At 36.8% G+C, this 27180-nt stretch overlaps 2 protein-coding genes across 3 annotated transcripts; one reads left to right on the top strand and one right to left on the bottom strand.

Moving 5' to 3' along the window:
- Nucleotides 1–32: 32 nt before the first annotated feature.
- LOC144642331 (WD repeat domain phosphoinositide-interacting protein 4-like) lies at nucleotides 33–10763 on the bottom strand. The gene is made up of 12 exons (XM_078501295.1): nucleotides 10752–10763; nucleotides 9559–9682; nucleotides 9184–9258; nucleotides 8075–8179; nucleotides 5173–5260; nucleotides 4663–4757; nucleotides 4044–4123; nucleotides 3523–3645; nucleotides 2946–3031; nucleotides 2164–2265; nucleotides 1343–1464; nucleotides 33–857 (listed from the first exon to the last, which is right to left on the bottom strand). The coding sequence occupies exons 1-12, from the start codon at nucleotides 10761–10763 to the stop codon at nucleotides 748–750; spliced, it is 1122 nt and encodes a 373-aa protein (XP_078357421.1). The 3' UTR covers nucleotides 33–747.
- Nucleotides 9917–25471, top strand: LOC144644324 (uncharacterized). Of its 2 annotated transcripts, XR_013569091.1 has the most exons (15): nucleotides 9917–10063; nucleotides 11837–11948; nucleotides 12629–12683; nucleotides 13674–13756; nucleotides 14243–14315; nucleotides 14466–14536; nucleotides 15295–15392; nucleotides 17134–17212; nucleotides 18330–18392; nucleotides 18751–18815; nucleotides 19764–19795; nucleotides 19998–20042; nucleotides 20918–21034; nucleotides 22398–24451; nucleotides 24523–25471. XR_013569091.1 is itself a non-coding variant. In XM_078503788.1 (14 exons), the coding sequence occupies exons 2-14, from the start codon at nucleotides 11866–11868 to the stop codon at nucleotides 22614–22616; spliced, it is 1083 nt and encodes a 360-aa protein (XP_078359914.1). In that variant the 5' UTR covers nucleotides 9917–10063; nucleotides 11837–11865; the 3' UTR covers nucleotides 22617–25471. The 2 variants fall into 2 exon arrangements, 1 of the variants encoding a protein (XP_078359914.1); XM_078503788.1 differs by having other exon boundaries at nucleotides 22398–25471.
- The last annotated feature ends 1709 nt before the right edge of the window (nucleotides 25472–27180 follow it).

The following is a 27180-nucleotide window of genomic DNA, read 5'->3' as shown; positions in this document are numbered from 1 at the left end:
ACCTACTATATATATTACCTGTATAACTCACACAAAGATCATAGATTTATTACTTTCCAGGAAATATTTATAAATAAAAAGCTCTTAACTTTGCATGTTAAAATGATGTATCTACAAAATGTCTTTTTTACAAGTTCAGTCTTTATACACGGTGAATACCATCTCTTATATACATTATTAAAATTCAAACTGAGTCCTATTATTTTGTCGTAACCAGTGGTTACGCAGTACTTATAATGTGGCACCGCGTGCCAAAATGATTGCCTTATATTAGGAAATAAACGCTCCACGAAATTAACACGATTTCTCCAAATTCGCGTTTATTAAAGTCGCCTTAATCTTTGTGATCGTTAGTTTCAGCGAAAATATTTAAGTGGAGCGTTAGTTTTCGAGACCTTAATTTCTCCCCAAAATCAAGATACTGTCCGAACGCATATAGCAACTACAAAACAACAACCTTTTCTTTTCTGCACACTATTTTTCAATCTTTTACAATTCAAAGTTTGAAAATTTGTCCCCTTTCTTGCCTTAATTCGAACCAAAATATTTCCCTCCAATTCGCGATAATTTAAGTCACGTTATTTTAAAGACCTTAATTTACATTAGCGTTAATTTCCTATAATAAGGTATTTGATGGTTCCAGACCACAGCAATTTTGTACTGGTCGTATTTTCCACACAGCATGTTATCAAAGCACTGTCGTTTGGCGACTCCGCAGTGTTTCGTTATCCGTGAAGTAGTTTATTTTCAGAATTCGCTGTCATCTCCTAACTCTAGAAACACGTCGTACGCCTCTCGGTTACAGTTTCCGTCAGGAGTGAACACGTACTTATGGAATGTGCCGTCCACACACACAGCTATAAAGAGCACACAAGCAATTATCACAAAACAGAAACATTTCCAAGCTCATATCTGCTTCATTCAGTGCTTAAAGGGTCTTTATCCCGGATTATACCAGATTTTTGAACAGCCAAATTTTATATTTGTGTCGTAGAAAAATTAAGGCTTAATAACTTTTCAAGTTGTTTTCCGCGCGTCTTCAAAAACTCGATATATATAGCCGTAGCTTGATTTCTACCCGCAAATTAAGGTTATATATTCCTTTAGTTGTTCAAAGATGTTTTTCATGGGTTAAGTTGTCTACCCCTAATTTCAGAACAGGTTGGACCAAAAATCTGCGAAATTCCAGTGACGTAGCCCCTTTTGATTGGTTAAGAAAGTTAACCAATCAGAAATGAGACGAAGTTTCCTCGACCAATCCGATGGCCTTTTTTAATAGTTTGTCCGTTACTTCTATTTTGGACAAGACACGTTTTGGATTGTTAAGCTTGCCTGTACTTACCAACAACAGACTGACTACCAGATCCAAAGGCGCATATACAGGGCTGCTCAGCTGGTACAGTGAAGTTAGCTAGACCCCACTGAGATTCAACGTACTGTCCTAGGAAACCCATCTTTGCAAGGCTGACGAACAACAACAATTAAAATAATTGAGACGACGGTGTTATTAAACAGAACACGATTCTATTATGCCCCTAAGCATTGAACACGGATGTTCTCCGTATACGAAAGAAAAGATCGGGAAACTAGTTACCCGGCTTTACAGTTAATTTCACATTACTTTACCGTGCCGCGTGAAGAAGTTCGTTGGGAAATTGGGAACTACATTACGAAGTAGCCAATTACGTTGCGAGTTAGACAATCAAATTGCGAACTTCGGAACAAACTTCCCAACTTTGGCGCGACTGAACTTCCCAAGTTTGTAAGTTGGTTGCAAGTTAAAGTAATGTGAAATTAACTGCAATGGTCAAAGTACAATGTTATCGCTGTTTTTAATTCTTTTCATGTCAAGGTATTTAAGCGTGAGTTTGTTTGGCGAAAGTGAGACAACATTAAAAAGAGGCAGTTCGCTTTTGTTACGTTTTCTGATTCATTGCTTTTTTGCAAAGAGCTATTAGATAGCACTGAATAGAAATAGCGCTGTAATAATAAAGCATTAATTACTATTAATAATTATTATTTGTAGTCTGACTATTAATATATTTCGAGGTTACAATTTGTAATTACACTATACACAATGCTAGTAATGACAGGAAATCAAATTCAGACTCTGATTGCCTAACGCAGAATAAAAAATACTTCAGTTTGGATCAAATTCATTACCTTGATCTCTTGTTTAAGGAAGTGTTCTTCAAAGCAAATATATGAACTGTTCCCTTGTCACTGGATACGCACAGAAATGCAGAATCGTGACTGAAGTTAATGCTGCAAAGAGAACAGATGGATACATTTGTTATCTATACTGCACCATCCTGTTTTTATTTCTGATTGTCCCCAAAGTTTACAGATGAACAGGTAAAGGCTTTATGGGGGATTGGCCCCATACCCAACCCCCAACCTGGAGGACCAGGATTTTCTATCAGGGCGACCTTCCCTTGGCCACTAAATCCCGTCATTTATAAAGACGCCCTATACTTTAATTTCCGGCCCATTCCCCCCCCCCCCCCCTCGGGGTAAAGGCTTTAAGGCAAGTTAGTTAAGGGTAAAGGCTCACAGACCCAGTACTGCAAATGTATTTGGGCTCCAAACAGACAGAACTAGGCCCGAAACTTCGGGCTCCTTGCAAAACGAACTCATGAGTTAATGTAAGCAGAGATCATGCTGGGAGAAACATTCTAAACTTGGTCTCAAGTGATAAAATGAGCTTTGACACACAATTACCTTTGCTTCAGACAACAACAACAAACTCTTGAGTGTTACCACAAAGATTAGGATAAAACGGCCTTTGTTAAGCTTCAAGACTGTTTAAAGTAAGGAGGCTTTCAGTTCCCACAGGATAAGACTATTTTCCCTCTCCACTGTCTATGTTTTGTGGGCTTAGTGTTCTGCTGGAGTTTGTGGCTGAAAAACACCCATGAATGACCTCATAGCAATGAGTCACTTACCAATATAACGTAGCAGGGTCCGCTCCTCGTCTCAATTCCACAAGCAAGTTCTTGGTTTGGGTGTCAAATACACGAATAAGTGTACCCTGTTTGAAGTACAGTAAAACACGAGTCAGTGCCATTAAGGACTGTTTTTAATCATCAGCAATAAAAATTGCTCTACTACTGCGAGTTAACAAACTATGACGTTTGTGTCATGGCCATGAAACATCATCGCCACATTGCAGCCAATGTGTCCACCAGTAGCCTCCTGCACAGACACTCTTTGTGTTTGTTGTTTAGAAGGAACGTGTGACAAGCCCAAAGAGAATCTGCGCAGGAGCTTGGTTGGTTGGTAAGGGGTGTCACTACAAAGTGTTACTTGTGTACAGTACATGCTGTAATACACAGTAAGGAAGGCCTGTTGGTCATGTGTTACCTTGTAATACCAGAAAAAAAAAAAAAAAACATACTCACTGACTTGTTTTGTAAACAGAAGACAAAAAATAATAAAACAAACAAAACTAGAATTAACTGTTCAGACTTGATGTAACACAATTTAGGATTCCAAGTCATAAAACTGCCAGAAACACCGCACCTTAACAGAAGCTGTGGCCACCTGGGTACCCTGTTGGTTGATGGCCAGACATGCCAGTTCACCTTGATGAGCATTGATTGTAAATGGTGCAGTTGAGGTGTCAGGCTGTCTGTTTGTCAGGTCCTGCAGAGTAAGTAGAGGGAAAAAGGAGTCAACTACTGAAAGACAATATACATAGTGGAGTGGACTTTTGGGTTTTATTGATTCATGCACACAGAAATGCTGATATCATGGAGTATATACCGAAATGTTACATGGACTAAGTGTCTGCAGTTGTAGAGTGGACAGAATTTACAGGTTTATATCTTCGTCTGAAGTAGTATAACTTAAAGTGATTTTTTAAGGGGGGTGGGGGGGGGAATTTATTGCAGCCAAATTCCTCTAAGTTACTCTTATAAGTTAAGTGATGGGGGGTGGTTTATTACAGCCAAATTTATTCCTCTAAGTTGCCCCACTTTTAACAAAGAAATATTTTTGAGTTCCATGCATGAAATGTAAATCAGACAGAATGACGTACGTACCACAAGCTGTATACTGCCACATTTGTGTGAAGGAAAAACCATTAATGGCCTGTCACTACTTGGACATACTTCACAGAGACCTGCACATTAAACAAGTCTGTAAGCAACACACTCAACTACGAGTTTTCCTATTTGAAATATTATAATATGCATACTGAAAATCTCTATTAAGTCGCCAGGCTGCTTACTTTTTTAAAGACTTTATGAAGAGGGTGTGTTTGGGGGTTTAATAGACAGGGGGGCTTATTTAAAGACAGGGGGCTTATTTCAAATCATATATTAAAAAAACAAAGTGGACATTGCAATGTTTAGTGCTGTTTGTAAACACATTTTCCTAAAATAGCAAAAATAAAAAATAAATGTGGTGGATGAATACCTTTAAAGTATAACTTGTTTCACTGTTCATTAATTCTTGTCATGATTAACCATGTTGAGAGAGAGGGGGTGGGGCTTATTAATAAAACCTTCCAGACATGGGCTTAAAAGAGAGGGGGGATAACATTTTCAAAAGCAGTGATTCAGTTACTGGATAACATTGTTTGAAATTAAACTTAAACTGTTACAATATATGCTTATAATGCATCTAGTATATTGAATATATTGTCCCATATCAACACACCTTTGGGATTTTCTTTTGTGTCAAAGTAAAACAACAATTTTGGATCCTTTGGAAATGAAAAAACTTGGATTCTTGTTTTCAGCACCACAAAAAGTCTATAAGATAAAAACAACAGCATGCAATGCACAGATTGTTTTAAAAACCCTTTTTAACACCACGTTATGGTGCTTGTCACCTAAACATGAAGTAATTTTTACTAAATATTTAATTACATGATTCTCCTATTGATATGGGGTATATGGGTTGCTTCTAACATATAGTGGATTTTACAAGTAATTAATATATTCTTTCTCTTTTTCTTTTATAATTTCAATCCAGATTTTTGGAGGCTATGCATGACATGGTTGTTAATTCTGTGACCCAGATCATGATCATTATCTTGCATTTCTGAGATTAAATGCAGCAATCAGGGTGTTCTTGATCTTAATTTCCTTTGTCTCCCTCAAGTTGATGAATTTCAGAAAATACTGCCTGAATATGTGTACTGTTCACATAACAATATAAACTTACTTGTCTCTTCTTAGCCTGACACTCATAACAGGACAACCAAATGAGAGTTCAATCACAAGCTTTTTTAGTACATCATCCCAGATATAAACTGTAAAGAGGAAAATAACAGCAATTTAGCAATTTTTTCTGGTTAATGAGGTTAGCAATGGGAATATATAGTATAGGTAGGTAACCCTGTGGCCCTAATAATCAGACCTAAAGATATTTAATACATCATCATGGGGTACACCTGTAATTTTAAACTCTCAACCCAAATGTTCCAAGGTGGTTGAGTGAGGAGCACTGTTCATAAGCCCCTAATAGGCCTTTCAAATTAGGCAAATCGTTGTTTTCAATGATTGCCTCATTTACAAATGTAGCATATAGACAGTGCTCCAGTCTCTGATCAAGCTATGGAAAAATCAACTCTTAATATTGAAATGACATTTTCCACTATTAACTGTACAGTCTAAAAATTCGACCCTGACGTATTAAATACATTTTTGTGTGGTGTAGGTTAAAAAACGCAAAATTACAGAAAGAATGTATATAGGCTCATTAGCACTTTTGCCATTACCCTGCCAGCAATTTTGCAATCTAAGAAAGGTGATATCTATTTCAATCGACACAAAATGGCCAAAATTTTGCTGATAACTAAGTTTAACTAACTCTTTAGACTTTTTGGAGTTGACGCTTTCTCTTCCGTAAGTTGCATGCAAATAAATAAAGGCAAAATGTAGACAATAACATCAGCAAAGATTTGCGGCCTATACTGCATCATCTTAGCAGACTTCTCAGGAAGCAGACGTACACTTCAACAGGTCCAAAAGGTCATGTCTGTGCCGGAACCTTGTGATTGGTAGATTTCAATCCATAATTTTTGTTAATTTCTTATAATTTTTCAAGTTTTGTTGATTCTTGTTGTAATTGAAGGGCTCGGTGCAAAAAGGGCGGTAGTGATTTTCTCTTGAAATGAACATTATCGAAACAGCTCCAAATTTCGCATGCAGATTTGTTTACGTGTGCTTAACACTGTCCTGTGTTTCATTTCGTTGTTCTTTCCTTCGTTTTTGAAAAATAACGTATGCAAAAAGAAAAAGATTTTGTAACTTACATTGTCCACAGTAATCCAGCACTAGACATTTTTCCACGCCTCGCGTGTGAAAATCTTGCCCCGAGGCACTTTATTACAGTCGTCCGGGATGTAAAAACAGCTTTTCAGAAACCAACTTTGCTGACCGCCATGTTTTCTCATATTTAATTTGCTCCCAGGCGGTGGCAGCGAGGGACTGGGACTCGCTATTCTATTGTGACGTCTTAAGTCACATGTTAGTGGCTCAAGAACAGAGAACAAAAATGGCACCTTTCTTGGGGAAATAAACTACTGGTTCGTTCGAGCGAGTGCGTCCGCTTGGCGGTTGAATGACATCATTAAGTCTGAAAACCCGTAAGTCCCACAGCATTTCTCGAAGAAATGAGAGATGTTCGGCCTTTGTTTTGTACAATAGCGCTCTTTAGCGCTCGAGAGAGAAAGTTGTTTGACAAAGGCCGGCGGAGCCAAGCGGTAATAAAGTCTAAAACACAGATCTCTTGTCGGGAACTATGTCAGCGTGAGTTTTGCAGTGTCCCCTTGGGTGCTGCCGCGACAAAGTTGCCGAGAAGTGACCTGGTTTTAGACTTTAAAAAATTCTTTATATGTTCCCCAGGGGACGTTCCCTCGCAAAATTATTTTCTGTGTCTCATTAAATATTCATCAATCAATAAATCAATCAATCGATTCGTGCCTTAGTTTATCTTGTTTTCGCGGGATTTTGTAGATGTGCGATGATGTAAGGAGTGGAGATAGAAGTGAGAGCAAGCCGGCGGCACTCAACTGAAAGCAAAACTAGTATAATGTGACAACACGAGCAAGTGTATTCAATCAACAATCAGTCTTTATTTCACTTTCACCTCGGCAAATTACAGCTAACGGTAACAGTCTTTATTTCACTTTCACCTCGGCAAATTACAGCTAACGGTAACAGAGTAAAATAGTCTTGCCCGAAACAACAAAAACTAGATAAGTGCAAACGGACTGCAGAAAAAGCTAGCTGCAAGCAAACTGGCGTGAAAGCTTACTGCATTAAAAGCGCGATCTATAAAAGGTTGAGGCTGACTCTGATCCTAAACTTAACTTGAAACGGCTTAACTCCCTAATCTCTTGGGGTTAGTGTTAAACTTGTTTTTTTTGTGTGTGTGTGTGTGTGTGTGTGTGTGTGTTAGGGCTAGGCTTTTGCGTTAGGGCTAAGTCTGTAACCCTAATCTGAAACTCTAATCCCGACCCTACGGCCTTGGGGTTACCTTTTGCGTTAGGGTTAGGACTGTAACCCCAAAAATTTAGCTGACTTCATCGTCTTGAGAAACAAAAGGTTTGTAAAAGAAAAGTCAAAAGACGCCGCGCAAGCAAACACCTTGTCTTTTTGCATGTGTTATTTTTCGAAAACGAAGGAAAGACCAGCGAAATGAAATGCAGGACAATGTTTAGCACACGTAAACAAACTCACATGCGAAATTTGGAGTCGTTTTGTCCATGTTCGTTTTCGGCCAAAATCACTACCGCCCTTTTTGCAGCAAGCCCTTCAATTATGACTTACAACAATAAAAAAAAACCCAATCAGAAGTTTTGAAATCAAGAGTTTGATCATTTGCAGGGTGTTCATTAGGCATTGGAGATCGGAGAATTCTCCTTCTACTACGTAGAATTCTCTGGCTAAATTTCAAAGGCCTGCCGATTTTTTTTATAAAGATGCGAAACCTTTAAAAATCATTCTCCGGTTACTTTACACTATTCTCCTGCTATTACAATTCTTAATGAAAACCCTGACTTGTATACTGAAAAGAGCAGTCAATAATGACCTCTTGTACAGCACTGTAAATATTTTACCTTTGTCATTGAAAAACTTTGCACCTGGCCCTGTTCCTACAATGGCTATCAAGTTACATCTGTGCAACATGTGAGTCTGAGATATCTGACATGGCTCACTCAAATCTGCAATTATCGTCATACTTCATTAATCAAAAATAATATTACTCTGTGGATAGATAGAATCTGTAAGAACAATAATACTAATAAGGCTGGAAATAGCTTTTCCCAATCAGCAGGACATGTGTTTATTTAAGTTTCCTGTATTTATCACTAGTTACAGGGTTGAATTAATTCAGTATCTTAATTCATTAAAGAATAGATTTCAGTTGTTCAGATTCAGATTTCTACTAGAGCATCTAACGGTAGTAGAATTGAAATAACATACTACTTTACATTGATGCTTACTCAGTCATGGAATCAAGTACTGTGATCGTTTTACTAACTGCTGTAGAATGTGTTCCACTATAGCTTGTTTTGAATAACTAAAACTGGTGCCTGTTGTAATTTGTCCAGTTGATTTCTCTTGCTGATGATGTGTTTACATAGCATGCACATGCGGTGAGATATTTTGCTCACAATAAACATCGCTACGTAAACTTTTCATGTAGATCATCAGTGCATGGGAAAACAAAAATGAGCAGAAATTCTTTCTAGGCCATTACAGTTAGCCCATAATTAGCTGGGATGGATGCATTAATGATTATTATGTGGCATGGCAGGCTTTGTGTTACGATATGTATTGTTGAGATTTAAAATTGCAAGGGCTTCTGGATATCAGTATTTGCCAGCTGTAGGCCAGCAGGCAGTGGTGATAGGCTTATAATTTCACGTAAAGGTTTTCAGCAGTCAACAGATGCCATAAATTATATTTATTTTTTATTTTTATAATTAAACTTTGGTCTGACATTTGTAAAATTTGGTTGGACATAATTTATGTCTGACGTCCGACTGTTGTTAATACTACCAAGTCTGTTATTGATGCTGGTTAAGCCTGATACTGATAAATAATTCTCTGCATGAACATGAAGCCTATAAACATAATATAAGTACAACAAATTACAAAAATCAAACACTGCACAATTAATGTCTCTTAATTAACATAAACTTTAAGGTAAATGGAAACTTACCTACACGAGCCTTTTCTGATAAAGGTTCCACATTATAAATTCTAAACCCTCCCTCCATGGTGCAGCCAAAACAACCTATTAGTCAAGACAAAAACAACAGCAATAATTGAATTCGTTTGAACGTGTTTAGCTCATTTTATGCCAGTGTCTTCCTTTTAAACAAGTAATGAGATAGTAGGCTTCAGTTTATTCGATTTATTCGATTATTCGAGATAAATATTTTAGACATAAGCTTAAGCTTAGAACATTTTCAAGAAAACAAGTCTTGTTATTAGCCTACTACGTTTATATTTGAGCTTATCAAGACAATTCACAGTTAACCAAACAGGATCTCAAATAAGGGAACTTACGAATATATAAACTGTTTAACGTTACCTTGGTCTTGGTTGAAATCTAGATGAAATACCTCATTTCGTCGAGTCACATTGTTAAAATAAAAATTCCCTCTACAAAAGTATGTTGTTGTTGACCAGAAGCATATCACCTGCTTCTGTGTTGACTTTTTGCGGAGGAAAGATGCTTAGTAGCCTGGCACTTTTTTGTTTTGACGGAGTAACCACTATGGTCCTCTGGGGATATTCAAATTTCAAGCAAAAATAACAATTGAAAATGATTTAAGCGTAAAATGAAAACAGTGCTGAACTAAATTTCAATAGTTGTGGCTATCGTGAGCCGAATGCGTTGAGTTAGTTATCAAAATTTTTTTTTACGTAGGCTGTAAATATTTTTTATCCTTTCCCTACTATAGACGGGTTCAGTTGTCCCGCTGAAGTGTGCCAGTGCGCGGCAAGATTCATATGGTGAGCTGTTTTGTGGGGTTTGGCGAAAGATTTCGTCTTCTGTGATTGATATTATGCCTTATAAAGACGACATTCCCTAGGTAAGTACTTATATTCTACTAAAGACCTTTATAAAGTAGTTTTTATCGAAAACTTAACCCTTTTAGATGATGCACGGATCTGCGCGCGTGGGAACGTGTGAGAACATGAATATTACTTGACCCGTTCTGGCTCCTGGACAACGTCACATTTCTGCTGTTTGACGTTAAATGTACGATGCTCTTGAAAGAAATGACCGTTGTATGTTATGTTTTATGTGTACAAAAGACAGATGATCAGAAGTCAAGTGTCTATGGCAAGCAAATTATGTAAACGGCGGGTCTTGGTCGCCCCTTGTGTAAGCTTAACTTATAGCAAATGAAAAGTGAAAACGTACGCAAAACACGTTTTTCGAAATTAGGTGACTAGGCAATTTATTTTATTATCCTCGATAAGTTATCTGGCCATCACTGAATTACATTTATGTGTGTACATATTACGTAGTTGGCCTTCCAAATCTTTACATGTACATGTAGAGGCTTGTATATGTTTTGTATATAAATGATCACTAAAAAGCATAATAGCTAGAATTAACTGAATTGTGTATGCTAATAGAAAATTAGCATATAGGGTGAAACCATTTTGGATCTATATCACTGTTTCATGTGAACTGCTTTTGAAGGATGTTATTAGTAATTTGTATTTTTATTATACCCAAGTCCAGCTATTAAATCCACTGACAAATTATACCTGACTGTACATAGTGTTTAAATATATTATGTGCTGGGCATAAATACCGACTGACTGATAAATACACCAGGTTTGTGAGATCTTGTGTTGGACAGAATGCGCAGAATTTTTACTGATACAATCCAGGGCAGACATCTGTTGAGAGAGGTTAAAACTTGGCAATTACTTCACGCATTCATTGCTTGCATTCTGTAGCTTCAAGGCTACTACATGTAATAACATAGATACTATTTTTGGCAACAAAAACTATATATAACATGATCAGTATTTTTCAAACTGTGAAATGAAACTAATGTGGCATTGAAATTCTTGATCTGCATGTAGTAGTATTTTGGTTAACACTCGACCAACATCTTGACTAATTAGTTCACTGAAACTTGGGGTGGATTTATTTGCAACATACGCATATAGCTGTCGCATTTGCCCGGTGGATTTTTTTATTGTTTTTTTAAGCTTGAAAACAATAAAAAATTTCAACAGGCAAATGTGACAACTATGTATGTGTACCATATTTTCTCGATTTAACGCTGGGCCCTGAATAAACGCCGGGTCTCCAAGCTGTATTTGAAAATAAACCCCTTTAACAATTATTAAAGGTTTAACATGCTTAGAAAATAATGTCTAAATATAAATATTGCTGTCAAAAATAATGAATAAAAATCATTTCTGAGAAACATAGGGCTTGAACAAACTCCAGCTGGAATCAAATATACGCCAGCTCTATCAGGCCAATTAAAATACGGTATGTTGCAAGTGAATACGCCCTTGGTTGAGATATGATGGTCTAAATACATGTACATGTCATGATCAACCGTCAACCTGTGGTAAAGTTTGCTTTGAAGCAACTGACTAGGGGTGGTGAATGGTCCTTCAAAAACTGCATGTCTCGCAAAATTTTAGGCAAATTTCAGAGGTCTCGTCGTCTCGAATTTTTCTTTGACGCCTTCTCGCAGACACAATTTCTTTTGCAAGGCTAAAAAGGTCTCGGGCTCGCAGAAAAGATATCAGTCTCGCCGTCTCGCAAAGTCTTGCATTTACCATTCGACACCCCTACTGATTATTATAATCTGTTGCTTGATCCATAGGTACGCTCTAGGTGAAAAAACTATTGATCATGTCAAATGGAAACAACTCTTTAAAAATCTCCTTGGCTTATACTGGATGTTTCAAGACATTCAACACTGCTTCATGTGTGAGGTAAGCTGACTGTCAATAAAAATCTCAGACTGCTTGGATCATGTTTACTATAAGTAGTCTTGTCTGATATGTGTCGGCCAATATATCAGCTGATTGTCAGGCGACACTCCGCCAATTATCAACCAATATATCAACTGACTATCAACTCAGTGTCGACTGACTATCAGCAGATGATCAAGAGTCAGCAAATAGTCGACGGATAGTCGATCGACACTCAGCAGACAGTCGGTTGACATTCTCGCTGATAGTCTACCAACACTCAATTTACCACTACTTGTACTATTCTTACTTATACTTGCTTGTGCTTGTTCTATCAAGTTGCACACTTTTGTAAGGCTTTGATGACTCTCCTTCATGCTCCTTTGTCCTAGTTAAGTTACTATTGTTTCATCTGTACCTTACGTAAAACCAGGAATCTGCTATTCCCTGTACCCTACAGATTGCTGGTTTTGTACAAATTATTCAAATGTATGTTGTGGTTCAATTTTATATTTGGTTTAAAATTTTTCAAACCAGTTTGATTTTTATTTTTCATTGTCTTATGTTCATTATCATAATCTGAAACAAAGGGAAATGAAAATCAAACTGGTTTGAAAAAATTTAAACCATAGATAAAATTAAACCACAACAATGTACTTAAAGTTACTAATGATGAATACATGTTTCATTTACAACTTCAGGGATAGCTGTTTAGCAATACTGGCAGTCATCACCTGCATAATCTGTGTAGTAAAGGTAATGTTGTGTTTAAATAAAGGATGTTGTTTTTGTTATATTAAATAAACATTAATCCAAAGTTTGCAGCTGGATTAATAATCCAAATTTAGTGGCAAGTTACAAGATTGCCTATTTTCAGACAACTAATGGTGTCTAAGCCCTCCTTGACAATCAGCCGTCACATTTTGCAACTAACCAGCACACCGTTTGGGTGGGTAATAAGGGGTTGAATGACTTGCTACACATGTGTTATCTCTTGAACATACTTGGTTAGTTATTATTACTATTATTTTAATAGTAAGATGTTGTTTGGGAAACCTTGAGCCAAGTGACCCATATTGCCAGAGCTTATCCCAGTTTTGATAGCATTATCAAAGTGGCTAAGAATATTTCTACTCCCCTCTGGATGGAAATGGTAGTCCATCACAGGGTACCCCCTTGCCAGCATTATTTTGCTGGTACCCGTTTATACACCTGGGTGGCCATGGAGAGAGCCACTATGAGAGTTAAGTGTCTTGCCAAGGAACACAACACAGTGACCCCCCCCCCCCTCAGGGTTTGAACCCAGACCGTCTTATCCAGAGTCCACCCCCCTAACCATCAAGATGCCTTTAAATGTAGCTTTATTATCTGTTGTCCCATTTCAGATTATGATTGTGCTATTACTATGGATATAAATTTTGAAACTACATTTAGCATTTGATTGTTAGCCTTCTTCAATTGTGCAGTTCTAGAAAACATCCTCACACCCCATGGGAGTTCATTGGAAATTCCAAGGGGTGGGGACTTAAAAGCCAAATTTTTTAAAGGAAAGTACAGAAATTATTTCCAAAAAGGGTGGGGGATTTAACCCAATAAGTCTTCTGTTGGAGGGGTATAGATATTTTCTGGAACAACACATTATGCAATTGTTTGCTAGTTAGAGTTTTAAACAAAAATTTGTAATAAATAAAGTTAACTATACCTGACATTAATTTTGTCTGTTTATTTTTTCGGTCCCTCTTACAGCTTTACAAACTCCATTCTCATCGGCATTCCCTCCTGAATCAGTACATCATATTCTACTGTGGAATTGTGGAATGCATTCTCTGGTGAGACTGTTATAGATATCATAAAAAATTCCACCAAGGGTGGAACATTTTTCTTTGTTGACGCCTGTTTCCTTGCGTTGTTGGTGTTTTTTCTTTTGAGTTGTAAGACCCTGAGATTTTAGTATGTTTTTGGCATAACTACTGTTTTCATTCACCATCCAACAAACATCACTACATGTATGTAGATACATAAGTAAATGTACGCAATGTTTCAATCAGCCTTTGAAGATCTGTCTGATAGGTGCATAAAAGGTCACTGGCTTGGATTCTGCATGAAAGATCTTTGACTTGTGTTGGAAAGAATGTTCCAAATGACAAGTGCCTCAACTGCTTGTTTATATTATAATCAGTCATTTATTAAGTTTAGTCTCATAATTGCATGCGATAAGACTGCATGTTTAAATCTGACATTCATAGTGACACATTGATTTGTCAATTGAAAATAAATCTTTCTATTAAATAACTGCAGCTGTGTCTTTGTTTCAGTGGAATCAACTGGTTCTACCTGGCCATTACAGCTCTGCATTTGATATCACAGTTTTTTAAAGTTGCTTGCCAGGTGAAGGTTCATTCAGTTTGCATTTGGTGAAATGTAATATTATATATTTTTGTTTACCTGTAAGTGACTCATGCATTAAATTGCAGAAAAACTTTTTAAATTAATAATAATTTACAAAAACGCGGCTCTACGTTGCTTTTTTTTCATCAGTTTCTTGTTGTCGCCAACTTTCATTGCTGTCTAGCAGCTAGGATGATGGGAGTAGAGGACAGATTAAAAAGGTATGTGACTTGAAGAGATTACTACTGGTAGTTGCAGACTTAATCCGGTTTAATCAATTTTATGTCAGGATAACAATTGTAAACTTTTCATTTTTAAATGAACTGTGTTCTTTATTTTTTAAAAAACTTCTACTCAACAGTAATCACAAAACCAAACTAGTAACTACAATATGTACATATGTTACATTTTTGTGGCATAAATGGATTAAATCAATTAAACAAACAGAAAATTAAAGTACAAACATGATTATAGTTACAGTCAACTCTCGCCTTGCGGACACCCCAATATTGCAGACACTCGCTATTACGGACAAAATCCAGATCCCCGGCAAAAGAGTTTTGACTGGAAATGACTCCCGCTATTACAGACTCTCGCTATAACGGACACTAAACGACACTCCAAGCATGTCCGCTATAACAAGAGTTGACTGTACAGGGTGGCGCTAAGGGTCAGGTGTTGGCTAACTTCACCGGCTGAAAGAAAACTCAATCCGGCTAAAATATCACACAAAAACAAAGACTTGCCTGGGTAAACTTTTTGATCTGTCAAGGCCAGAAAGGCCAGAAAGGCCCTGGACTTGTTAATGAGCCAGCTTAGTGTTGCCTTAGCAACATCCCTCAGTTAAGGCCATAGAATTTTTTATTTTGATTAAAAGTACGCAGTTGAAACTACTTACATTTTACGTGTTGCTACAGTACTGTTGCTGCCTGCTGCACCTTTGTACATTGCTGTACAGTGAAAATCTTTTTACTTCCAGGTACTCTAACAAAATAATGGGAGCTGTGTTCCTCATGCTGATGACAATTGTGATTGTGGGATTAGCGACAATGAAGAATGAATACAAAGAGTGTGCAGGTATAATACAGGTGGAATCATGACACTTTTAATAAAATTATTTAATCAAAGTGTTAATAATGGCAAAATGGGGGGGGCCCCCCCCCAACGGGGGGGGGGGGGGGTAAAAACGAATTTTTTCGAGTTTTTAGTTAATGCACAATTTATCATGCTATAAAAGTAATGTAACGTAGTTAACAACTATGAGCAAGAGTTTCTTCAGTAGTTTCACAGGCACTTATTTGTTAGCATGTTGGTGATTCTTTAGCTTTTGTAGCATTTTTTATGGTTGTTTGAGGGTAGCCAGGCAGATTCTTGGCCTCAGTATCCTGTTTCAGCCATGCACATGCGATCACATGTGCTGGCATTGTGCTTGGTGTTCTTCAAGAGTGGTGTTATGTGTTTTGTAGCCTAGCATTTCAGCGGTCCCTCCCTCCCTCCCCATTAGTAGGGTCTCTTGCTCCCTCAGGTTTCAGTGTGTTGTGTGCTAAAGTCTTAGAACCCACACACTAATCACAAAGAGTAGGGCACAGAGTTCCCAGCCCAGGGGGGTACTCCGGGATCAAAGTGACGGGGATGATCGAATGGAGGCAAAACTCAGGACCCAAAATCCCTGAGTCTTCCGACATTGCCCAAAAATCTTGGACCAAAAACGCTCAAAATCCCTAGTCAATTACCCCTAAATTGCCAAGGCCGCGCTAAGTTTGATTTTAATACCCAAAAGTCCCCTATTTAATCAGTCACCCAAAAAACTGCATTCCTACCCAAAAAATCCCGAATCGAAATTTCACCCCCAAAAATCCTTCGCACTCCCCGTCACTTGGACCCCGGAGTACCCCCTGGGGTTCCCAGTGTGAAAGTCTGGCCTTGTTTCACGGGTTGGTGCTTCATATAGGGTTAACCTCATTGCACCTTTCACCGTGGACAGAATTGTCCTAGAAAAATTGCTATGACTATGACTATGACTTTGACTATGACTTAACGTAGGGGCACCTAACCTCCACTTGCTCTATGTACAACTCTATGTACTCAAATAATACAAGCAATGTTTTATACCGTTATTACGGTACTTTTATTAATTTAGTATTAATAAAAAAAATATGAGCAAAAATACTGAACGACATTTCGGTCATCCTGGTATTTTCGCCTATATTTATTATTTACTGTGTTTCCAAATTTAATCTTATAAGAATTTAGTGTTCATTTGAAAAGGAGGCAGGTTATGGTTATGTTGCAGTTAATTTTTTTTAACTAGTTAGTATTTTTTCTAACTGTTTTTTATATTCTAGGTTAATCAGTAGAAAAGGTAATACACCTCCCCTCCCTTGATGTCTCATTACCCTGCCCCCCATCTTTACTAACACCCCCCTTACTATCTGCTATTAATATTATCCCCCTCCTCTAAGTGCTATCATCTATTTTTTTTTTCTTTTTACTAACCTGTACTGAATTTGAACTCTTGACCTCTGGATTTGCTGTCCAACCCCTTACCACTTTGCCACGTAGGAAATGTTGGATGAACCACTATTTTTTAAAAATATATGACTCCAACCCATACCCTAACCCTATTATTTACCTAGTATAAAAAATTAACTAGTTAGAAAAAAATTAACTAGGTAAAATTTAAAATTAACTGAGATCAAAACTTAACTGCAACAGTTATATTTTTTATTGTTAAGAATGACCTTCTTGATTGTTTTCAAAGCATGGTTGAATTCTGAAAAAAAAAAAACTGATCTACAGTGATGTTTTTTTTTTCTAGAACCTGAATGGCTTCTTTTGTCAAGCACAGAAATTATAATTGTCCAAGTTTTCATGATCTCTGGAATTTTAATTACAAGGTAATATAATTACATAATTATGTTTGCTAAAATATGTCCCAGTTACAGTACACTGTATAATGTGGTGTGAAACACGAAATCAATATCTGTTGTTTATTCAAATTCTTTAAGTGATTACAAGCTTAGAGTGTTATTTTTAGGTCGAAACAGATCATTTACACTACAACATGGCCACCCAAGTCCCAATTTTCTATTCAACTGTTCACAAATCCAAGGCTAAGAATGATCTTTTTATTTACTAATACTAACAATTACTAGTCACAGACTATTCTCCTATGTACAGGAAGGATTATAGTATGATAGGCATGTAATACATGCAAAAGGTTATATAGAGGGTACCTTATATAATTAGACCCCTTTGCAAAGTTAAATTGTGGGAAATTTCAATGTGTCACAGATTATAACCAAAATTACCCCGCCCACTCGACAACCCCCCACAAAAATCATTTCCCTTTTTTTAACCCCCCTTTTCTTATTTTTCGCGGGGCGCCCCCAACCAACCCCGCAAACAAATTTTTCATTTCCCTTCAGAGTTCGAGTAACCGGGGTTCTACTTATTTCATATTCAGGCAAAAATCGTGGTGATCCCTGTTGAGACTGTTACACCCCAAAAGTACAAATCTGCAGAATTTTGATTTGTATATTGCACCATTGCATGTTGTGTCTGTTAAGATCATACATGTGATAAAACAGCTGACGAAAGTTGTCTTATCTGTTCAGTACCCAACCACAACTGAAAAGAGGTACATTTACTAGTAAGAGTGCTTACCAAAATAATCAGAACTGATAAAGTCACACAAACAAGATGATTTATGAATCACATATTTAACTATTCATTTACAGGTCACATTTAGTCAAAAATTGTATCCATACATTCAGTGAAAAGATCTTAAAAATAGAAATTGTTAATCACATTTCGCAGGAAAATAAAAAGCCCCAGTCAAGTTTCACACAAAAAGTATTATAGGGGTCTATAGAAAAAAAAAAAAAAAAAGTTAAAATGAGAAAAAAAACCCCAGTAATATAGGGGTCTATAACATGCATCTAGTTCTGTGGATCATGGAGGACTTTAAGTTTGCAATATTACTTACAAGTGAAACTTGGCTTAACTTTTCAGGGAACTCAACAATGTGAGGATGTTATCAGATAATAGAACTGCACAGAAAAGAGATTTGTGGGGGTAAGCATGTCTAAACAAGTTATTATTAGGGGACACCTATTGTAAGTATTTTGTGGAAATGGGTACTTCTTTAGTGCAATGACTCACAAAAATAATATTACACAGTTTTATTTGCTTAAATTTAAACAAGAATTGAACAGCAGCAGTATAGGTTTCCCTGAGCCTTAGCGAATCAATGCTGATTTTCAGCTGATTTACTTAAATATCAACAGCCATATTGCATTGATCAAGTGCAGAATTTACTGACTGTCCACACACTTCTTAATAGCATTTATAGTAAAATATTTTTTTGCATGAATGTGTAAATTATGCCCCAACTTAATTTGTTTATAATGTGTTTTTAATTTTTCCATGATAGGATAATCTTTATTTTTCAAGTGTCAGCCTTGATCAGCCTTGTACACGACATTGTCATGAGAGTCAGTAAGTACAGTGTCGTTGTTTTCAAGAATGTGATTGATTAATTCTTCTAGTGCTTGTGGGAGGTACAGTGGCTTAAGGTGTCTGAACACAGTTTTCCGATCTGTGGAGTATGTATCTTATATATTGCTCTCCCACCCAAATTGTCGAGCTCAAATTTGGCAGTTTACAAGATCAGCTACTGCATTTGTAATTTTTTTGTGTCACATAAGATGATATTGCATTACCATGGCAACCCAGCTAATTAAAAATCAACCCAAAAAGTTGAATTCTGAGATTTTAACACTGAAGTAGTGAAGTTTTAACAGAGAGAATTTTTATTTTCCGCAGCTTTATGTTTTATCGTAATGTCCTAGAATGTTTTAAAATTCCTTTGTTAAATTTTTAGATTTTTTGTTTTCAACAGTTTTATTGCATTCTATAGTAGTCAGACTTGCAAAATTTCTTAAAATTCTAATCATGGGTTTGCTAGAAATTGTGCCTTTCTGGAAAGACAATAGAATGCAGGGTCGCAGCTTTTTGATCAACTGCTAATGGTAATTAGTTTGTTTGGACCATTCAGGATTGAATGATCCAAGTAAATGGGTACTGTTGAATTGTTGGGGCATCCCAACAACCCCATCAATTTGGTGGGGGGTAGCTTTACTTTGACTACTTTCTGTTAAACAATAGTTTGCAGATAAAATAATATTGCCCTTATTCCTACTCTACGTAAAGCTCCAACGGTTTTCCCTTTTTATTTAAATTAAAAAAAAAATTTTAACAGAATATTTCTAAAAAAATATTTTCAAATTTCAACAAAGAAAAAAAAACGCAAAAAAAAAATTAAACTCAGGCACCGCAGCTCGAGCCCTGCCAACTCAGACTAATTAGCCCCCATCCACATCTTTGACTTAATTGTTTGTGGTAAAACTGCTACAATAACAGTTAAAATATCTTGTTTCCTTGCAGCTGGACCAAAGAATAATTGTCAAGGAGTGTTTGTAAGCAAGTTTCATTTATTTTTCTAAAAGAAAAAAATTATGTCTTCATTTTAAATGAACTGTATGGAAAAATAATTATTTAACTCATTGTCTCCTTGGATTTTCCCCAGAAAATCGCCATTTAACACTGCGCATGCTTATTTCTTGCTCCTTTTCTAGATATGGTAGGCAAAAATCTGATTATGTGTTTTTTTTTCTCCAGCTGTCAAACAAGGCAGGCTACACAGCAGTCTATATCACTGTTAATGTAAGTTTATAACATCCTGACAACATAGTGATTTTTACTTGAGTGTTGAAATTGGTTTGCATTTTACTTAATTTGGTTTTGCATAATTTTTTAATATGCTTAGTAATTTGTTATGGAACAACTCAGTGACCATGCCACTTTTTCAACCAAACAGAAGTTAAAGGGACCGTGTCACGGTTTTTAGCTAAACTTATGCATAGGAAATGACCATCAAATTTGTTTAAATGTATAAAATAACCTCTTAAAACAGTGAAGGAATATTTAAATAACCACACTAAATGCAAAAGAAGGTACGGATGGCCAAAAGATTGAAACGGATTGCGATGTGGGCTTTGAAATATGGTCCGGCGGAACAGTTTTCAAAGTTAATCTTGTCTGCTTGTAACTTTAATTTATGACGCCCGGGAGACACATTTAGCTGCAAGGAAGCTATGGTTTTGTCATTTAGTATCAAAGAATTAATTTCTTTGCAAACATTTAGTTTCATAGCGAATATTTGGCAAAATTTAATAACATAAGATTAACTTTTAGCCGTGACATAAGTCCCTTTAAAACAAAACAAGTTGTGACTTAAGCTTGCTCGCCCATGTTTTCTTACATTTCATGCTAGCTACATGTACATGTATTAACTTCAAGTTTTGATTGGTTTACTGGTCTGGATTGTGGATCTGTACTCTAAAACGTCAGCAGTCCTCTTGTCCCAACCCCTCAACGGAGGGGGGCAAAGGGGCGGGTTTTATGACACTCAATCAAAAATTGCTCAGACAAATGAAAATTAATCAACAAGAACATTGCAGGTCAAGGAGAAATGAAAGTGTAGGTCAAAAAGATTGATCAATAATTATATTAACACATTGTAATATTTGTAACTTCAGATCACCAGATGGTTGTTACCTCTGTGGGCAATGGCAGCAATATTTGACACAGAAAATAATGAATGCAGCCAAGATGACTATGTTGTTCCAGTGTTTGCAGTCAATGACAACTCAGGGGTTAGTTTATAACCGATCCACAGTGTTCTACATAATGGTTGAGACAGCAGCAAAATTGTAGAAATTTTCAAAAATAATACGACTTTTGTAATTTTCACAAACATGTTTCGACGGTACATCCGTCATCGTCAGTGTGACGGTTATGAAAGTTTACAGTGATTTAAAACGTGCCTGTTACAAATCATACGTTACATTGCGTTGAAAAGCAATACGCTAGATAAATTTCGATTGATGGGTTAACGGAATGGGGTAAAAAAAAGCGCATGCAGCTATAGGGAAAGCGTCAAATTGATGTGTTTGACCTGTTGATTAAGGTCCGGCTTTTCCCACTTGCTCATGTACATAGACTCCTTAAGCTTAACCTGGTACTTAGTAGGCGCAGAGTCTAAGATCTTGAAGCAGTCTAAGTTACAAGAGATACGGCATGACTCTGAAGCCTGCAAATGCTTATAAACGTGAGAGGTTCTGTCCGATGACAAGTGATCGTGCAGGCGCGTGGAGAAATGTCGGCTTGTGTCGCCAACGTAACAAGCATTACAGCTGCGCAAGAAAATTTGGACACGATGCGCATACGGAGCCTGTCAGGGAGAGGATCTTTCACGTTGAACAAGTTCTTAATTTTAAAAGTAGAATAAACAAATTTGATGTCGATGGGTTTACAGTAATCGATCGATTAGCTTGCGTACCCTTTGTTGTGCAACACCCGAAAAATGCCCAATGTAGGGGATCTTGAAATAGTGCTTGGGTAACTCCTGTTGAAAAAAGTTAAAAAAGTCGTATTATTTTTGAAAATGTTCTACATAAATTTGAGTATCATAATTATTTTGTTGCATTGGCTTGGGTTATACGTCCCAGGTGGGATTTCAATTGACGGGATGACCGAATGGGGTCAAAAACAGGGCTTCCAACAAAACCCAAGGTACTACGTGTAATCTTTAGATTGATTTAATGGCCCCAAAAATCCCTGCTTAAATAAAGCTACCCCCAAAAATACTTGGAATACCAAATTTTCCTACCCAAAAAATCCTGGACTGATTAAAAAATTTTTTAACCCATTTATGTGCACTTTTTTTCCACGATACCTTTAGAATAACAAGAACATTGTTGGGTATAAAAGGAATGGTGATTAGTGTATTACTTATAGACTGTGCAGATAGGATGGACCCAGTTTCTTAAAGGTCTTAAAGTTACAATATCCCTTATAAACAGTTTTTGTGGTATCTTGAGTATCCCCAATAACTTATATTAAAACTGTGCCTCCTAAGCCATGTAAACTTGTAACTGTGACTTCCAAGCCTCTGTAGTCAGGCATTCTCAAATTAATGCAAATGTTGCATAAATGTTGTTTGTTTTTCAATACCAGAACTTCACTTCAGAATTCCGTCCAAGGGGACAAAGTTTTCACTATAAACATTTACAAGATGAAGTTGATGCTGCTGGGCGACCCTTGATTCCATCTCTTGGCTCTCGGTCTAAGTCCCTGTCAAGCATGGGCTCATCTTATGGATCAACAACACAGAGTTCAAACTCTCAGAGGCCATGGGGTAAAGGCACATCGGATAGGTATCCTCCCATATCATAAAAAAATAATACACAATGTTTCAAAACGACAGAGAGTACCTGATTGTTAGGGCACTATCTGACAAATGATGCTCTTATTATAATGTATCATGTAGACTAGTTGTAAGAGGGTACCACTGTTCACCCCAAAGAAACCCCTTACTCATAACACTTTGGACACTTTGGAAAGGCAGTCTAACCGCCTTGGACTAGCCTAAGTACAAAAGTTACATTGTATGTAACAGGGCTTCAACAAAACTCATATTAACTGCAGTTTGCCCTTTGGACAACACGTGTTAAATTTTAATTGCATGGGACAGTTGTGGCATGCTTGCTCTTAGCTACCGTAATGATTCGATTTAGCGCCCTCCTTCCAATAAGCACCCCCTTCGAATGTGTTTTTGTTAATAAGTGCCCCTATTCCACCCCCTCGAATGTGTTGTTGTAAATAAGTGCCCCTATTCCAATAGGCGCCCCCATTCTAATAAGCGCCCTCATTCCTATACGCGCCCTATTCTAAAAAGCGTTACTATTGTGGCTAACTGCCCCTACTGAAGTTACCGACGTTGAAAAGATTACTGTACATGTATGTGTATATTTACTGCTAAAATGAACAATTCTTGTAAAAGTAACTGAACTTTCAACAATTTGTTACTGTTACAGTTTATGTTATTGTTAGTTATTTTAATATATATTAAGTTTTGTTTTGAACATTTGGTTGTTTTGCAAAAAATTAAATAAGCGCCCTGTCCAGAATAAGCGCCCTCCCTTAAGGAGCCAAAAGTAAATAAGCGCCCCGGGCACTAAATCGAATCATTAACGGTGGTTTACTTTTTTATGACTTAGTCTGCACATGACTTTGTCTGGACCCTTGTCCATCTGGCAAGTGAGCATGAAAAGTTGCATGTCCAGTTAAGGAAAATCTACTTGACCTTTTTTTGAGCCCTGATGTACATGTATTAAGAACAAGTCAGTTAATACATCCATACAGTTGAGATAAGGCTTTCCTGGGTTCACATGTTACCTTGAAATGTTGTATAAATTTAAATAAATAAGGTGGAAGCATGTTCAAGCTATTTGAAACAACTCTCCAATATTTTTAAAATAGGCCGGTGATCATCATTCACTGGTGACTGAAATACTGTTTGTATGTGACAATACCAGTATTTTCAGCGGTGTTTAAGTGTTTTTATTACTCATTGTCATGAAGTTTATTTTACTCAAAGTTATGTAATTTACTATAAGTAATATCATCATTGTACAGTACTGTATTGTAGGTTATATTATAATGTTTGTGAGAAAAGGAAAAGTGTTTTATTTTGAGAGAACATGCCTAAGAATTAAATTGCAAGGAATTGTGCAGGTTATTTTATATTAACCAAAAATAATCAAGGTTCAATTTCAATTTTGGAGTGGTATTCTACACAGGGAGCAGAGGAATTGTAGTAGAAATATCAATAAAAACGTCTTACCTCTTAAAATTGCATTCTTGTGTTTATTTCTGTTGTTAAAACCTCATTTGAAAACCAAATATAAGCATTCATTTGGGATCGATCGAACCGAACCGCCATTACTTGAATAGTGTCAACTGCTGCTTACTGGGTCCAACGGACTGTGGGCGCCAAAGGTACCACAGCAGTAAGAATAGTAAATAGTCATTTTTTCTTCTCGGCACTTCGTGCCTCGTTCGGAAAGCTTTGCTTTCCGATTCGTTGGACTTCGTCCAATGGAATACACGGTCCCACTAAGCAGCAAGTAATGGCGGTTCGGTTCGATCGATCGCAAATGAATGCTTATATTTGGTTTGCAAATGAGGTTTTAACAACGGAAATAAACACAAGAATGCAATTTTAAGAGGTAAGACGTTTTTTTGGTTTGCAAATGAGATTTTAACAACGGAAATAAACACAAGAATGCAATTTTAAGAGGTAAGACGTTTTTATTGATATTTCTACTACAATTCCTCTGCTCTCTGTGTATTCTATGGTCAATATTAATTTTTGCAGTCAGAACCCAAATTACATTAACGACCATTTGATAATAAATTAAATCAATCATTTTTACAATGGTTGCCATAACTGCCAGATAATGTATTTTTTGTAAATAGATTATTTTAATATAAATTATATTATTATATGCCACCAGCTGCATGTGGCTGGGTTTACTCAGATCATGAATTGAAATATTTTGTAGATAATGTGCATGGTGTAACAAGTAAACAACATATTAAGTTATTGTTTAAACAGTCAACTCCTCTAAACATGCTCAGGACTAGATTGGACAGTGCTGAGCTGATTGGACTGGACTGAGCAGTGAAGAGTGATGTTTGACAGGGGCTTTCTGTTAAGAGGTAGTTGACTGTACGCTTATCACTTTGTTAATTCAGTGTTCCTTCTTCTGAAACTGTTAACAGATGCCGGCTTTTAAAAAACTGTCAACTGTTATAAATGATTTAAAAAAAAAGATGAGAATAGTGCACATGCACAATGACTACAACCCAGGAAATTTGGAAAAAATGTAACTTAATAAGGTTTATATACAACAGAGCTGGAGATACGTGTATCTGTTGTCAACATCAATCAAAATGTAGTTACCGGTAGACATCTTATGTATGAGAAACTAAATTTTGTCATACTTTGCAAATATGTTGGACATGAGGTGCAGAGGTGGAGTAGCTCTTGTAGCCTTGTAATTCTACCGAGTCCTTTAGTGTAGCAGTTGCAATTGTTTTAAGGGCTTAGAGCATTTTTCCTTGTTTGTTCTGTACTGTTCTGTCAAAGGGTAGTGAGCCAAGACCATGTGAGAGCTGCTACCCAAGTTACCCACTGACCCCCCCCCCCCCCCCCCCCCGGGCCCAAGTTACCCACATTGAGGAAAATTTAGTTGAATGACAAAGGTCAATGACCTGTATGCATGAACTATAATATTTTTTAATATGTTATTTTCAAAATTTAGGGTGGTATTAATAAATATGAGGAGCTTACTCCCAAGCAGTACAATAACCCTCTTTTTACAGCAAGGCGCCCAAAAGTGTGACCACTTTTAATTCATTCCATCTTTCACAGATTTAATCCATCAAGTCAACTCCTTCCACGGCTTTTGATTGGATTAAATCTCACAAATGTGAATAATAAGGGTCACACTGTGGTAAAAGCTAAATTTATAATTGTGATACTCAATTTATTGTTGTTCACAAATGAGTGGGCTTTTATGATACTTCATGTATCACTGTGTTCTTGATAATAACATAGAACTCTGGCATGACCTGGCAAACTGGGTACCAGGTATAAAGTAGACTTCAGTTGTTTTTCCTTTGGTTCTGTTGTATTTAGTCAAATCCTTACGGGTGTAGTGATACTGTCGATTCCTTTAAAATTTAATCTGTGAATGCGGTTTTTGTTACTGCCAGGAGTCAGCAGATGCAAGTAAACTAATAATTTCTTTCTATATCATGCTACGCCGGTATCTGTTCCAGCGCTAAAACTGTTTTAATGATCAGCTGTAAATTTCTTCTTTATGTGACAGTGCAACATTAGAGAGCAGGTCAGGTGAATTTTAATGAAACTCAAATCCTGTTAATTGCTTTATTCATGTATGGTTAAATTGTAGCAAGTACTATGATAATAATTAATAAATGCGCAGTTCCTGAAAATGTCCATACCCACCCCAAGGAAGGTCATTAGAAATTTTGATTGGGCGGGGGGGTTTCAAATCCCAAATTTTTAAAGGAAAGTATTGGGCTTAACTGAAATTTCGAGAGGGGTGGGGGGATTCAAACCAAAAAACCTTCCGTGGGAGGGGGATGGACATTTTCTGGAACAACACAATGCAGTTATCAGGATGAAGAATTTGTATGTTAGCATCAGGTCTAAGTGGTATTTATAAGTTAACTGCATAACATGTTACAGGTAGTATTTATTAACATGCTGATGTGAAATAAAAGGCCTTTGGTAATAATCATTATTGAACTATTGTTGTCTTGCAAATCTTTTTTCTTTGCGATCATTACCATCCTGTTCTACTTTCAAGAAGTGCCACTAAATTCACAACCTTGTCTGTCCAAAGCAAGAGAAATTGGCCCAGCAGGATTGGTGTAGATTTGAACTTTATCTTATTTTATTATCCAACTCCGCATACTAGAATATAAGGAGATTCAGTAAACAGACATACCTAAACAATGCCTGTGTAAACAATTACAATACAGCGTTTGACCTTGTATGCTTGCTTGCAAGAAGAGTATTGTGTATCGGATGTTACGCTACAAGAAAACGTGACTTTTGTTGAACAATCATTCAACAGGGAAGTTGTCAGCTACTTTTATTTACGTTAATTTTTTGACAAATTTCCTTTTTTTAAGACCCCCTTGGGAAACGTCATTGCTTCTGCATGCATACCATGCTGTTTATTAAAAAAGTGAATGTGCTTAAGTGTCAAAGATCATACTAGCCGTTCCGATGCATATGCTTTTTGAGCTTGTCAGAGAGTTGAAAATGGAAAGGTTGTGTGATGAAGCAAAAGAGCAAAAAGTAAAACAGTAAAATACCCAGACGCTCTTCTGGATAAATAGCCCAGGTCAGGGTCCTCAA

The sequence above is a fragment of the Oculina patagonica genome, chromosome 2, assembly GCF_052425735.1.
Source record: "Oculina patagonica isolate OP01 chromosome 2, crgOcupat, whole genome shotgun sequence".
In the NCBI taxonomy this organism is placed as follows: Eukaryota; Metazoa; Cnidaria; class Anthozoa; order Scleractinia; family Oculinidae; genus Oculina; species Oculina patagonica.
This window is presented reverse-complemented; position numbering and strand designations above follow the sequence as displayed.